Below are 17,991 nucleotides of genomic sequence, written 5' to 3'. Positions count from 1 at the left end.
TTAAAACTTTCGTACAATTTGTTTTCAAGACATACGTGTTTCTATGACTTCCAGAAGACGAATGGAAGATTCTGAGCTCTGGCGTGCTGTGGAGCGGATTGAAGCAGGACAGTCGATCACAGATGTTGCACTTTTCTTCAGCGTTTATCATTCTGTAATTTCACGTTTATGGAAACAATTCCAAACCACACGGACAGTTACCAGAAGGCCCGTAGCCGGTCGCCCAAGTGTTACAATCCCCGCGGAAGAACAATATATTGCTATTGTAGCCAAGCGGAATCGCGAAATGACCTCCACACGTGTGACATCTATCGTTACAGCGTCCATTGGTAAGGTGATATCTGCAGCTACTGTACGCCGAAGATTACATATGAGTAGACTATACGCCCGGGTACCTCGAGTTTGTGTTCCTCTATTCGTCCAATCAAGAGGGGCACGATTATAGTGGTGCCAGGAACATGTCAATTGGAATGTGTCTGACTTGGGCGATGTCATGTTTACTGATGAGTCAAGATTTGCTCTGGAGCCATATGACAAGCGTATAAGGATATGGCGTGAACAGCGAACACGCAGTCAGTTCCAAAACATCACCGAACATCACGCATTCCGAGGCGGAAGCATTATGGTGTGGGAAAGGATTTCATTAGAATACCGCAACGACCTGCACATTTTTAAACGAGGTTCTTTGACTGATGTCCGATTTCAAGATGAAGTCTTAGAACACTTTGTGAGATTGTACGCTGCAGCAGTTGGCCCTACTTTTGTTTTAATGGACGATAACGCACGTCTCCATAGAGTTGACATCTTCGATGACTACCTGGAGAGTGAAGAGATTGCGCGTATGGCGTGGCCAGCATATTCGCCAGACCTTAATCCCATTGAAAATCTTTGGGATGCTCTCGGCCGTGCTGCATCTTCACTTTTCCCATCTCCAGCCACTCGTATTGAGCTGGAAACTGCTCTACAAGAAGAATGGCGATTGCTTAATTCTGCAGTGGTTGACCACCTAATTGAAGGCATGGTCACAAGGTGTAAACTTTGTATACAGATGAGGGGAGATCACATACCCTATTAATGTCCTTTTTTTTCATTTCATGCTGTTTATTTTCACTTTATGCATAATTCTGTTTAAGTCATTATCTGATAACTTACAAAAATTTAATATTGTTTTCATTTCTGTATATAATTATTGATTTTGTTTTATGCATAAATATATATGCTACTTTCCTGCCGAATTTTGTGTCAATCAAAGCAGTATTTGTTGATTTTTTTGCATTTTACATCTTGGTGCTTAACGTTTGGAAGTGAGTGTACTATGTATGTATATGCTATTGGTGCAGCCGATTGGCAACGAAAAAGGGAGGTGCACAGCTGCATGTTATAGCAGTCCAAAATTTCAACAACTTGATACAAAATTTCAACCTTCTACGGCGACTTGTTTTTCAGTTATGCGATATACATATATACTACGTACAGACGTCAAGAAAAATTCTCTTCTGGATCAATTTTTTAGGTCCTTTTTGGCGAAAAAAAGTCCTTTAACCTGTCCGTACGCAAAAACATTGTTCGAATGGTTTCGAGAGCGGTTGAAATTGATATTTTCGTTGAAATATGATACCCGAAAGTTTTCGCGATTACAATACTGCTTTTACTTCATACAAGGGAGGAAAAAGGAAGGAAAGAAAATTTATGAGATATGGTTATAAGCGCGTTTTGATGGTAAGAATTAGATTTGAATGTATATAGAAAGTACAATAAAATTTATTTCAGTAACTAAAGAAGTAATTTAGATAAATTTAGCAGAAAAAAATTTTAAAAAAAAACGAAGATTGAAAGACTAAATATAATATTAAAGATGAAATGGTCATTTATTTATCTTTTTTAATGACTTGCATTCGTTAACGCGTTATTATAGCCATCTTACTTTATGGTACTTTGCTGTTAAATATGTAAGTGTTAAGGTTATTGTAAACACTACAGCTAGCTCTGTGGGTTCTAATAAGTGTGTGCCACGGATTTCCTTTCACGAGTTATCATGATAAAAGCGATAGTGTTAGATTCATGCAGACAAGAACTAAATAACATTTAACTAAAATCTTTAACGAATCTCAATTTGAGAGTTAACATGAGAAGAATCCACAGTAACAATCCACTTGACTGTTAAAATTCACGCTTATATTTGACTGTAAAGAACCACAATTCCATCTAATTTTAACGAAATAAGCTTTCAACTGTAGCTTATCGTTTCGGGTAGGACTTCTTCGGAATAGGCTATACTGGCCAGGATTTAAACATCAATAATCCCGATCTGCTACTTTTTTCCCAGTTTGCTTCCAGTTTTTATCCCAGTTTGCTCCGCTCCTTCTAGGCACAGACTCAGATTGAGGTTCTTCAGATAGCAGCCAACTTCAGACAGACAGGCAAAGTAGACAGATGTCTTGTTTTGCACCCGCTAAGTCTTTCTGCACCAATAGGCTAAAAATCAAGCTTAGGTGCGACGGAAAAGTATATAGAAAGAGGGTAATTTCATATTTTAGAGGAGAGTAAAAAGGAACTTCGTACTTTTTTTATACGAGTTCGAAAGGCAGTGACGAAAAGAAGGAACAAAATAAAATTAAAATAAGTGGCCCAAATGTAATAGGAAAAAAATCTGATGTGCACACCACATGACTTCCTTGTACGGAATATTAAATTATACGCATATTTTCTTGCATTTCGTTTAAGCGTATTGGATTTAATTAAATCTACTTCGCCGACAGCGCATAAACCACAATAGAATAAATGCATTTTTTAAAATTCACTCTATTTGTTTACCATAGCGACACTCTGGCGCTAGGTTCACTTAACAGCATTATATTTCGTTCATAATATAACTCAGAAAGTACAAAATTTATATCATTTAAAGAATTATCTAATCATTGCCACATGTTCTATTCAAATACCTTAATAAAGCTAGAACGATGTATAAAAGAAATTAAGCAAACAAAACAAAAAAGAAACAGTTTTTCACAGACGATTGAGTATTTATCATTCAATTAATTCCGTTCTCACTTCGCGACAAGGCAAAAATACATAAATACTCAAAATGTCTGTATTAAAAATTACTAATTATTAAAAATTAAATTACTAATTATTAAAAATTAAGTAAATCTTAAACACTTATTTCCTCGAAAAAATTCCAGAAAGGATTAAGCATGATTTAAGTTGCAATAATAAATGAAGGTGTTATCTCTGTTGTTGTGAGGCTACGTTTCTCTAGATTGGCAACAAATTCACTACCCTGCTGTTTCAAATGTAAACAAGCAATGGCCGCCATCAAAAAAATTATTAGGCTTAGAGGCACTTGAACAACTTTTAAATTGGTGATAATTCTAAACATATTGCATACAGATTTACTAAAGGCATAAAAACCTTAACCGGGAGATAAGAACAACATAATTCAATCATTTTTAAAGCAAAAAATGTACAATTTACAAACAAATAAAAGTAAAGAAACTGAGATCACTGGGCCGGGTAACAGAGTGGATATATTTATGAATATATTTATATACGTTTGGCGCGGCCGATTGCGACGAAAATACGAGGTGCACATCTTCATGTTATAGTAGTCCTATATACAAACTTTCAACGTTCTGAGGCTACTCGTTTTTGAGTTATGCGAGATACGTACGCACGTACGTCTTACGTTCGTACAGACGCCACGAAAAATTCTCTTCAGAATTAATTTTAAAGCAGTTTTATAATTTTTTTTTGAGAAAAGAGTCTTTTATTCTGTCCTTACGTATTCTGTCCTTACAAAAACTTTGTTAAATTGCATTCGAAAGCTGTCAAAATGGATATTTTCTTTGAAATATAGTGCCTGAAACTTTTCGCGATTATAATACTTCCTTTTTACTTCGTACAAGGAAGTAAAAAAGGGATGTGTCTATAGAGAGAAAAGGAAAATCTCAGAAATTAGGTAACAGACAACTTCACGGTTGCAGTTACCCTGCTTCTACGCTTGTCTCAAAAATCTACATAAGCTCGTATCGAAATCAACATAACCATGTAGAGGGAACGAGCTGAGGGACTAAATTAGAAATGATAGAAGTTATGCAAATAAAAAAAACTATTTGTTATGTAGCGTTGCGCGCCTCCAACTTGCACGCAACCAAGAGGTGACTGTGAAAACTGGATAAAAGACAGAGTCTTGTTAAGGGTTTAAGTCCCTTTTTATTCAACGTAATAAATTACAAGTGCGTGCTCTTGACGCTCACAAACTGCGCCAACTCGGCGGTCAAATAAAAATAATAACCTGAAAAGAAACTAAAAACAAGACTCTAACTACGAGGCTCTCTAAAAGTAACTAACTCACCGCGTTTTACAATACCGCTGCTAATTCAGCAAACTTGAAGATCACTTGAACGATTAACACTACTTCCAGGCAAGCACACAGGCCGAAACGCGGGGTTCTTCAATTTCTGGCCAACTACCTCCGCGCTCGTGAAGTAAGAATATCCCACCTCGAACTCGTTTCCTTTCTATTTAAATCAGAATACTTCCGCTGATAATTTGAATCCTTGCGCGTTCTACTAAAATTTACATACTCTGGCATTGGCAGTTCCAGAGGAAAGTAAGGCTTGACAGGAAAGATAGTTTAAACTTAAAATAAATGTTAGTTAAAATAAATATAAACCCTACATTTGCCGCTGCCAGAATTTGGAAAACTTGGAAGCAGGTCCTACAAACGACCTGTTGTAAAGTTTCTACAATTCTGAACTAACTTTTAAGAGCCTCGTTTACATAAAAAAAATCTTATGTCACAAAAGGTATACTAAATTTCTGTAGATACTTATTTAAATCTCTCTTCTTACAGCAACTTTTCCTGGACTTCAGCAATCAATCTTGGTCTTTCCTTCCAGCATCTGGAAAGAATAAGTATCAGTATCTTTCTAAATACATTATAATTTACACTTTCTTGACACAATAAATTTTTGTTTTTAAACGATTCGTTTTTTTTAGTTATTGCTTGATTCACATTCATTCAATTTTTCAAGCATTAATTTAACTTTACCCTGGCTCTCCACCATGTGTGGTGTCAAACGGGAATATTCGTGTTTTAGTCTTACAACACTTCCCCTAACCATCATGATTTGTTAGAATTCAACGACCAAATAGACGCACCTTACTCGACATTCTACAACTCGTTGAGCTACTTTAATATTCTTAAAAATTCAAGTGTAGGTGGAGAACCCTACAAAACAAATTCATTCTAACTTCCCCCTCATTCATCTTTAAACATGCAGGCTTTCGCTCTAAAGCATGACTTTATCTACAATTTAATACTTAAATTAGGAATTTATTGCTTTTGAGCATTTACTTTTAGCATCTAAAATTTTATGCTTCTAGACTAAATTCTACTTTTACATAACATTCAAGTACTTACGTACATTTACAAAATTTTAATACATATAATTTTTACAATTTACCATACAATGAATAAGAGAAAATAAATTTTTACTTTACTCATTCTTCGCCAAGCTGGCGGCACTGAAACTAAAATTCGCATTAATACAAGAATACGAAGTTATTTTTATCTTAGGCCAAATTTTGGCTTTAACATAACAGAATTAGTCTTTCGACCAACAGAAAGTGCTTGTTTTTAGCTTTTATACTTAAAGAAAATAATACTTTTGCCTTAGCTAAATAAAGTAAAACAAAGCTAAGTCTCAACCGAGACATATTGACTTTCGTCAAAACATAGAACAAACATCGAACATAACATTTCGGAACAAAAGAAAAAAAAAATTTATAGAAGGTTTTAACTTATCTTTGAGTTTTCGATGCTTGAAACTCCGTCATTCGTTTTTGGCAATATTGGTCCCAAGTTAGAGGTTTCATGGACGTCAATCTTCTCCTTACTGACCTCCGAGTGTCGTCCACATTAGTTTTTCTTTTGCGTCCTCCACATGCTGGCCTCTTGGCGGAGTAATCGTCTGGTTGTTGGCATTTCCGTTTTCCCTGGGACGGCTGGTCTTGACGTCCTCCGGTCTGGAGTCCTTGAATTTCTTCTGTTCCTGATATTTTTGTTCCTCCTGTTGCCGTTTCAGTTTCCGGAACGGCGGCCTTGCTGGCACCTGACTCTGTGGCCGTGTGCGCGTTCTCCTTGATGTATAATTTCTCATGCGATCCGTTGTAGGTGGTGTTTTGCTCTTTACCACGGTTTCTTTATGCGGTGCATCTGTATTCTTGTTTTTCTTAAACGCTGGAGTGTCAAAGTTATTTTTTCTTTTTGATACCGACGTCCGGGTTGTAGAAGGGCTAGATCTCTCTTCAATTCTCTGCTTCTTGGGTGGTGGAATAGTTGTTGTTATTTCTGGACCTTCTACTTCGTTTAGACTTGAGTCCTGCAAGAAACTTTTAAGGATTTCAAAATCATTTGGATTATAGTATTTTTTCACCTGGTCGGGACTTGCTTTAGAGACCTCCCCTCTCTCGTTCTTAAGATATAATACTACTCCTTTGATTTCCTGAATTACATAGGGACCTTCAAATTTTGGAGCTAGCTTTGCCGTAAAATTGTCTGGGGTACTTGATAAAGAAAATTTCCGTTTCAATACTTTATCCCCAACTTTAAAATCTGCTTCACGGCGTTTTCTATCATAATATACTTTCTGCCTTTTTCTTGCCGTATCCGAGCTTTTAAGCGCCTAATCAATCAGCTTTTGCACATCTTTTTGTTTAAACTCCTGCTCTCTTTGTTGCACAAAGAATAATTTATCTAAAGGCGTAATTAATTTTCGGCCTAAAAATAATTCTGCTGGGGTTTTTCCCGTAGTATCATGATTTGCCGTTCTTAAAGCATAAGCTAATTCATTTATGTAGCCATCCCAGCGCTTGTGATGTGTGCTCACGTAACTGCGAATTATTTTTACTATGTTTTTATTCACTCTTTCTGCTATGTTTGCCTGTGGTCTATACGGAACCATTTTGATATGGCGTATGCCAAGTCCATTACATATGTTTTCAAATATTTGACTAATGAATTGTTTTCCGTTATCGCTAATGACTTTTATCGGTGCACCGTATTTTAAAATGTATCTGTGTAAGAATGCATCTGCGACTGTTTTGGCTGACGCGCGTTTAAGTGGAACAATTTCTGTCCATTTTGAAAAATGATCTACTATTACTAAAAGAAAACGATTTTTATTTAACTCGCTCTGGGGGAAGGGACCAAGAAGATCTATGCCTAAAATTTCATTCGGAAATGTAGCGCGAATGCTATTTAAGAACCCGGCCGGGCTGTAATTAATATCATTTATTAACTGACATTGATTGCAGGACCTGACATACGCCGTTACTATTTTGTATAATTGCGGGAAATATACCGCCTCGCGTACCCTTTTTAAAGTCTTTCTGACCCCTAGATGGCCTGCTGTTTTCGCGTCGTGTAATTCCTTCAAAATGCTTAATCGAAGCGAGGCTGGGATGACTGGTTTGTACTCAAGATTTTCGTTTGTTGTTTTCGTATAAAATAATAAATTATCTATTATTTCATAGTTTTCTGCTCTATTTCTTATCGCTTCGATATCTGTGTGCTCAAAGCTTTCGGGGTCTTTCAAATATGCATAGATATTTCCAAATTCAGGATCAGCTTTCAGTTCAGTAATAATCGTATCTCTAGAATCTAAAATTTTTGAAGTCAACACAGCGCATTTAAGTTCATTTCCTTCATCGTCCAGTTTTATACGAGAAAGTGCGTCAGCTACATTGTTTTCCTTACCCGGTTTATATTTTATTGTGATATTATATTCTTGGAGTTTTAAAGCCCATCTTATTAACCTGGGCGTTAGGTTTTTCCCCAAGTAAAGTCTACCAACAGCCGCATGATCCGAAAAGACTGTTACTGGCGCTTTGCCGAAATAAACTCGAAATTTGTGTACAGCCATTAATACGGCTAATGTTTCTCTTTCTGTAGCTGTATAATTCCTTTGTGTCTGATTCAACGTTTTACTAAAAAATGCTAGAGGATGGTTATTTTGCATAAGAACCGCGCCCACCGCATAGTCTGACGCATCTGCTGCAATTTCCAGGTTTTTGTCCCCCTCCAGGAATTTTAAAACAGGGGCATTAATGAGCGCTTCTTTTAATCTTTCAAAAGCTGTGTTTGCTTCCGCTGTCCACGTAAATTTACCCCTTTTTCTTTTGATTACTAAGAGTGGTTCAACAATATTAGCGAAATCTTTTATGAAAGATCGATAGTAAGAACATAACCCAAGGAAAGAAGAAAGTTTCTTGGCGGTGTTGGGCGGTGGGAAATTCTTGATAGCTTTTATTTTTTAATCTTGCGTTTCTATACCCTTTTGCGAAATTTTATAACCGAGATATTTAAGCTCTTTAGTTGCGAACTTGCATTTTGAGGCGTTAATTGTAAGATGGCCTCTTTTAATAATTTAAAAACTTGTTCTAGATCATTAATGTGTTGTTCCAACGTACTACTCGTTATAATTATATCATCTAGATAAATTAAAGTTGATTTTCCTAGGACAGGCTTTAGAACAATGTCCATAGCTCTCTGGAATGTTGATGGGGCCCCACACAACCCAAAGGGCATACGTAAAAATGCATAAGTGCCCGATTTTGTTATAAACGCGGTTTTATGTATGTCTTCGGGTCTCATAGCTATTTGATAGTAGCCAGACGTTAAGTCCAAAGTAGACATGTATCTTGTCGATTTGATCTGTCTAATGATCTCGTCTATAACCGGCAAAGGGTAAACTGGAAATTTGGTAATACTATTTAGTTTTCTGTAATCAATAGCAAACCTCCAAGCCCTTTTATCCGAAGGAGGAAACTCGTTCTTTTTCCTACATAGTACTCACTATTTATGGGCGTTATTATTTTATTCTTTAACATCTCCTGAATATGTTCTTCGATGATTACGTCTTTTTGTTTGTCGTACCGATAAGGTTTAGTCCTACAAGGATTTTCGGCATTTAATTGAATCTTGTGCGTGACTATTTGATAATTTCCTGGTTTTTCTGAAAACAAATGAGAAAAATTACTCACCACTTGCTGTATTGCTTGCCTTTCATGGTCATTCAGATGGCTAAGGTCCACTTGCGGTGTCTCCACAGGTTCCACCACCCTCTGGTCCATCTCCAACACCACGGAACTGTCTTGAAAATTTAATTTGGCCCTCGCGGCCCTTAAAAACTCCATACCTAAAATAAGAGAATTTTGCAGATTTTTCACTACAAAAATTAATACTTTGAGGCTTTCCTCTTTTACCTGTAAGTTTAATGATAATTTCCCGATGCAGTGACATGTTTTTCCTTGCGCCGCTATAATTTCCGTATTTTTGGTTTTAAATAATCGTACCCTATAAAAATTCTTTTTGAAGAAATTTTCACTCATAAAATTTCCTTCTGCTCCTGTATCGATGAGGGCTTCTACTGGTACATCGCCAACCAGGACTTGTATAATTGGTAGCTGTGAGTTTTTTACGATGACCGTATTTAAATGTCTATTTGAGGGTTTTTTTAAAACTTCCGGGGTCTGGACCCTCCCTTTCACAGGCCCCTCTACTCGTTTAAAGCTTTCCTTTCAATCTGTGCCTTCTGGGTACGCGGATGTTTTTTTCGAATTTTCTTTTGGGGCCTTGATCTTCGAGTTTCGATGAGTTAGCTTGATAGCTCTTTCCCCCATAAGAGCGATTTCCATTTCTGGTTTCCTCATTTGAAGATTTCCTTCGGGTACTTTGAGAATACGTTGCCCCTCTGGCTTTTTCCGCTATTCTGCGATTTTGAAACTTCACCGCCAATTCGAAGAGCTCCTGCAATGTGCTTGGGTTTCTAATTTCAAAGTAGTCTTGAACAGCGGGTAACAATCTTGGTAAGATTATTTCAATAATCTCCGCATCGAGTTTCTTCCCATACAGCATATCCGTCAGCTTAATTTTTCGTAGAATAAAGTCCGTCAATTCTGCTATATCCCGTTGATAGAAACTATATAGTTCGGCTTCCAGCCGTGCGCGATCTTTCACTATGGGGAAGGCCTTTACTAACGATTTTTTGAAATTTTCAAATGTATATGTCTGGCTTCCAAATTCCCCTAATAAAAATTTGCCTATATTTTTCCACCATAGCACGGCCTGTCCTCTTAGTGCGGATGTGGCGATGGCAACTTTTTGTCTTTCCGGTACAGGGTAGAGCTGAAAGTGATTTTCTAGGCCTTCTAGAAATATCGCCACCGAATTTTTTCCGTCGAAATTGACGTTGGGCTTGATTGACGCTCTCAAAGTCTGGACCAGGTATCCAAATCCTTCCAATTGGCTTGTCATTTCTTGGTGTTGTCCAGCGGTTTCCATCCAATTTTCGGCCATTTCAGTTCGATAAGTGTTCGGGCGCCAATGTAGCGTTGCGCGCCTCCAACTTGCACGCAACCAAGAGGTGACTGTGAAAACTGGATAAAAGACAGAGTCTTGTTAAGGGTTTAAGTCCCTTTTTATTCAACGTAATAAATTACAAGTGCGTGCTCTTGACGCTCACAAACTGCGCCAACTCGGCGGTCAAATAAAAATAATAACCTGAAAAGAAACTAAAAACAAGACTCTAACTACGAGGCTCTCTAAAAGTAACTAACTCACCGCGTTTTACAATACCGCTGCTAATTCAGCAAACTTGAAGATCACTTGAACGATTAACACTACTTCCAGGCAAGCACACAGGCCGAAACGCGGGGTTCTTCAATTTCTGGCCAACTACCTCCGCGCTCGTGAAGTAAGAATATCCCACCTCGAACTCGTTTCCTTTCTATTTAAATCAGAATACTTCCGCTGATAATTTGAATCCTTGCGCGTTCTACTAAATTTACATACTCTGGCATTGGCAGTTCCAGGGGAAAGTAAGGCTTGACAGGAAAGATAGTTTAAACTTAAAATAAATGTTAGTTAAAATAAATATAAACCCTACAGTTAATTTAAAATTGAACTAAATTGACACAACTTTAGCAGATGTGTGTTAAGTCACACTAACGAAACTTCTACAAAAATTAAAATTTGAAACACATTCTGAATCGGCTTAGAGCAAATTTACCGCGGAATAATATTTAGATTATTTTAGTGAAAGAGAATTTAAAGAACTGCCAGTAGACGAGTAATAATTAGAGATGTTTATTAAAGTTTCCTTAGGTATTGTAGCATTCATAGTTTTATTGCTGAAATTTTGAGCATTTTTATTTTGACAGATAATATTTATAACTACATTGACAAGGTATGAGATAAATACTTCAAGTTCTGAAAGAGGACTTGCTTACTGTCCGTAATAATCGAAGAAACAATAACTCGAAAAACGAATTTCTGGGAGAGTCCCATGGAAATGTTGAATTAATAATATGGGAGATCAGAATAACAAATTATTGTTCTGATCTCTTTCATTGAAGAAAGCTGTGTATGATCTAAAACGGTTTTTCTAAAGCTTTAAAAAGAAAGCAGCTTCACTAACAAACAGCTCAATCAATTGCATTCCTGAATAAGAGCGGTGTATAAAAAGAAAGATATAAGCATTCGAAAAATTATCATCAGTTTTTAATTTAAGTATTGCTGCATGTCCTTTGGCGAAGCATAAAAAATATTTCTGGTTTTCGTTTAAATACATTTTAAGTGGCAAGTATTTCTTTTTGAGTTTGTTCACATATATTTTTATTTTTTAATCGCGCGGTCTGTTTAAAAGTTAAATCCTTAATGTTCCATTTGATGGAGTGCTAACATTCCTTGAATGTAGCCTTGGATATCTCTCACGCATTTTTCATGCATAGAAATCGAGGAATTAATCACTGTTATTAAACTTTCTTTTAAAGTAGGCACACCTTTTGTTTTCAGTCAAGCACTCTTACCTTTTGCCGCAGAGAGGATTAGTTATCGGTTATCTCCTCTATTCTTGCTAATATCTATAGGAACTGAATAATTTATGACATTTTGCACGTTTTTGTTTACTAATGTTTTTTTTTTTTTTCCTTATCGCACTAAAACTTAATAAAACATTTCGAATAACTCGTTAATTCTCGAAACCTTGCGATTAAGATCATACTTGAGATTTGACGACTCTCAAGGAAATCAACAAAAATAACAAACAGTCAAATGAATTATCGCCTGGTAACATATGATAATAAACCCTAACTTCAGGATAATTTTTTATAGGAAATTGTTTCTTTTTATCTTCCTGCTCATGGTTTATTTTGTTAATTTAATTAAACAAAACATAACATTTTTATTTACTCTTACTTTTCAAACACTTAATGTTTATTTTTGAAGTCTGTTCTACATCAAGAAATTATATAACAACTACTTTTTTATAATTAATACTTTCCCCACTGCGTATTAGAGGATTCTTCCATTAAAAAATCACAGTAATCTAATTATCATTTCCTTCTTTCCTTTAGTTAATTATGAAATTGCTTGGATTTAAAAGTAACTTTTTCCCTTTGGTTATAAAATTCGCAGTTTGCGCATAAGATCATCATGCTAAATGTCAATTCTTCAGGGAACTTATAACAGAACTTATAGTTTCGAATTACCTATCAAATTCTGGGAATGATAATGATAAAATCATAAAAAATTAATTCTTTACTGTTCTGTAATATGCACTGTAGAACAGTTTAATATATAAACTTATAGCGTAGATAGTACTACTAATTTATAGTAATAATTATAACCATAGTAATACTCATGTCTTTGTAGTACAGTATGCATACAGGTCTATAAAATATTGCCTGTTGGTCTTATAGACGACAACTGTATTGTAGTATTTAGATTCATAAAATGCTGTGTGTTGGTTTAATAGACGACCAACGACCTGATGGCCTTATAAACGGATCAACATGCTGGCTATTCTGACATCTCAATTTAGTACTTTGAACTATTTTGGGATTTATAACATTCAGAAATCTTCGTGAAAGGATCATAAGTTATACATCAATTTTAAGTACGTTGCTTGCTTTTAAATAAAAATGTATTTATCTTAGAGACCGGCGAATATTTTGCCATTAGTCGATTAATTAAATCAATCAAATCAATCTTAGAGTTCGGATTCTTCGAAATGTTACTGCCATTTCGGATTAAATCTTCTGTAATGGTTAACACCATTTTAAGAAAATGGATATCAAGTACCTTATTAAATCTCGTAATAAGATTACAAATACGTTAAACTCCATTTACTTTGACGTTAGTAAAATAGTTAAGACAAGTCTTATATCTGTACGACCACATCATCGAAATATTTGTGCCATGTACTATATTATAGTACTAAAGTTTATTAGATATTAAGCATATCAGGGAAAGAAAAGTGTATAATCTAAATGGGTGATGTATTAAGAATGGAATTAAATTAAAGATTATGCATTATACTAAAAGTTTACGAAGCAATTAAATTTAAAACAGCACTCGTTTTAGTACGGCTGCAATAAAATTTAATTAAATTTTCGTCTTTTTCTCTCTTTAATATTGTCCTTTCTTTTTTTTTTTTTTTTTTTAGATTCAAGGATTTTTCGAAGTGTTTTTTTTATAAACTTGTGAGCAAGGTACTGTTTTGAAATTTATATGAGCATTTATACGAGTACTTACGTATTATCGCAAACACCTTGGCGCAGTTTGGCAAATTTTGTGGAAGGAAAAGAACAGTTATTTTTGTTGTAAAAATATATATACTATATTACGTACGTACATATTATTATATACATATTATTCGTTTCCGCTATGTATTTATTCCAAAAGGCAATCAGTAAACTTAGTTACAAAGGGTTTTTTTGTATTTATTATGGTGGAAATTTCTTAGCGATTGCTTTGAAAAAGAATTCGAAGCATTATTCTTTTAGGTGTTTGTGACAAAATAATTTATTTCTTCAGAAATGTCACTTATTTTTCTTCAGTTATAGGAAAAATCCTACAAGAACAAATTTTAAAATCGAGTTTAAACAAAAATTAATCATAATTTTTCTATAAAAGCCGTTGAAACTTGGAATACAACAAAAAGGAAGCATACAAAAAGGACGAAGTTGGAAACTGAATATTTATCATGTATTGGTTGCCTGAATAATTGTTATGCTTATGGTTACCAGAGTTTAGTGATTCTGAAGCGATAATACATAAGTATCCATTTATATGTAGGTAATAGTAAAGTATCTTAATTAATCCATTTGTATTTATTCCTTTGGGGAAAAATAATTTCGGTTTAAAAACACGTGCGATTACGAACAGGCTTCAGGAACGAATTATATTCGGGAACCGAGGCTTCGCTGTATACAGAGGTAGATTAAAAGCTAAAATATTTGTTAGAAATTCTTAAGCCTAAATTATATAAAAATTCTTTTAATTTAAAATTTTAAATTGCTTTATTCCTTTAAAATAAAGGTCTTTTTTTTTTTTTTTTTTTTTTTTTTTTTTAAAGGCATTTTTAATTGGGTATTAATATTAGAACTGTATTTTTTTCCCTTAGGACGATATGGTGTGCTTACAATGCACAGCAACTGGAGAAAGAGTATGCTTGGCGGCCGAAGGTTTTGGAAACAGACATTGCTTCCTCGAAAATATCGCCGACAAGGTAAAAACATCGTTTTCCGTAATTCATTCACGAATGGTTTTGTAAATTTAGATTCTTTGTTTAACTATGTTTTCAAATCACAACAACACAGGCAAATGTTGCAGTAGTTTTTCCCTTCTTATCGCTGAGATTAATAAATAATAAACATATATGCCGTTACATAAAGATACTTGGTACTTTTCCGTTTTGCCGGCGCAAATCTCGCCATGCAGACGTTATTGGCAACAACACATAGTATACACATAAAAAATGTTAACAAATGTTAGTTCTAAGAATTTTTTATTTTGAAGGCATAAATATTTTAATATTTAAAATTTTGTAAAAAACCAATAAATAAAGGAAAAAAATGTAAAAAAACATTAATTTAAGAATGAATACGCGTTCATGGTTCAACATCCCGATTCGCCGGTTCGTATCACGTGACCCCAAGTGATCTCATCTCACGTAAACTACGCTACAAAAATCTAATTCTTCCCGTAGTTATCTACATTAATTTAAAGTTAAATCTTAATTTGGAATACAAGTTTAAATGCAAGAGTTATTTCAATTCGTACGATTAGCTTACTCAGAAATTATATAAAACCGCAGTGCTTTACTTCGCGAGTGCATTCTCATTAGAATTGATGAATTGAATCTTTGATTTTGCCTTTTCTATATTTTCGCCATCGGGTGAGCGGTGTGATTGCATCCTAATTGACTTAATCACTGCGAATGACCTTAGAGCATAAAACTGAACTATCTTGTAAAAATTCTATATAATTGTATGCCAGTATTGAAAGAAACAATCAATCTGATAAGAAATGGCTGCGACTTGTTTTGAAAATCAGACGTAATAGGTTACCAGCGAGGATGTTCCGTCTGGCATCAGTTGTACCATTATTGGCGACTTTATCGCCTGCGCCGGAAAAACGGAAAAGTACCAGATTCTTTTATGGTTTTGATGGTCCTGTGCTGCAATCTAAAAAATGTTTCATAACCTGAAGAAACTGGCATGAGAGTTTGATCTTTGAATATCGGTTTATGCTTTTTATTGTTGCAGCAAAACTTTTTCCAAGCGTCACAGATAGCATCTTTTACTGCGAAGTTAAAATCGATTCATACTTCAGAGCTCAGTTGGAAATTGTGTTGCCTGCTCTATTTGCGGCTTCAGGAAAGAAATTTGAACGCTCCGCTACAGAAATTCTGTAAATTATTTACGAAGGGGCAGCCGTTAAGGAGAACAAAAGTGTCTTTCTCGAATAAAAAAATTCTGTAATGCTTTTCTTTGATGCTTCATGCTTTCTTTGCGTTCAATAAATATAAATATTATATAAAAATAAATCACATTATGTAAAAGCGTTATTGCCCAGTACCCAAGAAACATATAAAGTATTGAAATGAATAAATTTTGAAAAATAATAGAATAGGAATTTGGAATGCATATTTTTTTTATTGAAAATTTTAAATCCTTGTGCACCACATAGTATTACACAAGGCTTACAGAGGTAAGTAAAAAAAACAAACAAATACAACAACACAACAGAAAATAAAATAAACTTACAAATTTACAGATGATACGTAAGAGATAAATTTACAGAAGAAAGAGAAAGCCATTTTATGTTGGACAAATACGTGAAGAGGTGGAGGAAATGTAATATTCACAGAGTTTAACTTAGAAATGAGTTCCTTTCGTCCTTCCTTGAGCTTTGAACAATAGAACAACAAATGTTCCACATTTTGCACTCCCCCGAAACTGCATGAACACAAGTCTGTACTAGATAATCTAAATCTCTTCAGATATAAATTGAATTTACCATGTCCAGTTAGAAATTGAGTAACTTCAAAATTGCAGAAAAAGTGTTTATTATTCAGTTTGTGAGGAATGGAAAGAAAATAAAGTTTAGTCAAAGAGGCAGTAGTAGAATTCCTGTATAGTTCATTCCACTCGAGTATTCTATCATCCCTACTTTTGTTTTTGTAAAATGACTTGGGAAGTATCATTGGAGTAATTACTTGAAGATGTGTAGCTTGTTTTGCCAACCAATCAGCCCTTTCATTTCCTAGATTGCCAGTGTGGTCACGTACATGAGAAAAGATAACATCAACACCTTTATTATTAAGGAATGCATATAACAGTCATTTTTGACACCAGGTTTCTTTAGAATAATTTTGAATCTGATAAAAAGAGATTATGTTCTCCTTAAGGCATTAATTATCTTTTTATTTACGTCTAGCAAAGTCATATTTCCAATTAATTAAATATCTCATAAATTTCGTCCATTTGTAATTTGTATCCCACAAGTAAAAGTGCTGACATTCTTGTTATCTTAGAAAAAGCTTTTAAATAAGGTTAAACCAATTTTGAGTTAAGTTGTAGTGAATTCTGTATCACGACCAAAACTGGAAAACTGAATAAAATTTCGATTTTGCTCTTAGTAATCGAAATTTAATTGCTTCACTACTGTAACCGTACCAGGTTGCTGTATCTGTATTTAGTTGTGCTTGAGATAATTTTTTTATTTAACCAGCAGTTTTATTTTTATATTTGCTTCGATGTAAAATTTCTTTGATTTAACAGCACATTCTCCAGCGAATTAGCTAATGAAATAGGATGGAATCTAAACAGAAGAAAAACTGACCAAAGTGAACCACAAATTTAGCAAAGCAACAATGTTGTGTATGGCGTAGATTTAGTGAAGAAGTCAATCGATTTCGAGGGTAAGCAGGTCCTTCTTCATCAGGAGCAACGAAATCTGCAATCTTATTTGCTCCCAATAAAGAGTGACCTATACCTGTTTGCCTTGGAAATCGATTGAGTTCATCACTCCTAACACCAGATTGTTGCTTTGCTAATTTTAGGATGGCATATTGTTACTATGCCTCTGGTTTACATGGATTTTAAAGTGAAAATGTTTTTCATTTTATATTCTTTACGATACACATTTACTGAAAGCGAATTGATTGCTCATTTTTGATGTACAAAAAAAATTAAATTTCAAAGATTAAAAGTTTTTATGAAGAAAAATATGTATAATACAGCTGAAACGTTTCATCGAAATTTTAAATTTATGGCTATAGAATCAATTTGAGAAAGTCCAGACTTTTCATTAATGCAAAACTGAAAGTAGATATCTGAGAAAATTTGCTTCTATGCTCTAATTAAGAACATACAATAGGTGGAATAAAAGTCTCCATATACCGGGTGATCAAAAAGTCAGTATAAATTTGAAAACTTGATAAATCACGGAATAATGTAGATAGAGAGGTAAAAATTGACACACATACTTAGAATGACATGGGGTTTTATTAGAAAAGCAATAATTAGCATAACAAATTAAGACAAAGCAAAGATGATGTTCTTTACAGGAAATGCTCAATATGTTTACCATCATTCCTCAACAATAGCTGTAGTCGAGGAATAATGTTGTGAACAGCA

At 34.6% G+C, this 17,991-nt stretch overlaps 1 protein-coding gene across 4 annotated transcripts in view; it reads left to right on the top strand.

Moving 5' to 3' along the window:
• RyR (Ryanodine receptor) overlaps positions 1–17,991 on the top strand; it is a 406,107-nt gene that overhangs the window by 77,277 nt on the left and 310,839 nt on the right. For all 4 annotated transcript variants that reach the window (XM_085824283.1, XM_085824285.1, XM_085824284.1 and 1 more), the window contains exon 2: positions 14,472–14,576. In XM_085824283.1, coding sequence (XP_085680409.1) covers positions 14,472–14,576 — 105 coding nt within the window. The remainder of the gene's footprint in view (positions 1–14,471; positions 14,577–17,991) is intronic.

Source organism: Stegodyphus dumicola, chromosome 9 (assembly GCF_044657685.1).
Source record: "Stegodyphus dumicola isolate Sdum_Otavi_A_Nest chromosome 9, ASM4465768v1".
In the NCBI taxonomy this organism is placed as follows: domain Eukaryota; kingdom Metazoa; phylum Arthropoda; class Arachnida; order Araneae; family Eresidae; genus Stegodyphus; species Stegodyphus dumicola.
The sequence above is the reverse complement of the archived record's forward strand: the minus strand, read 5'-3'. Positions and strand labels throughout refer to the sequence as shown.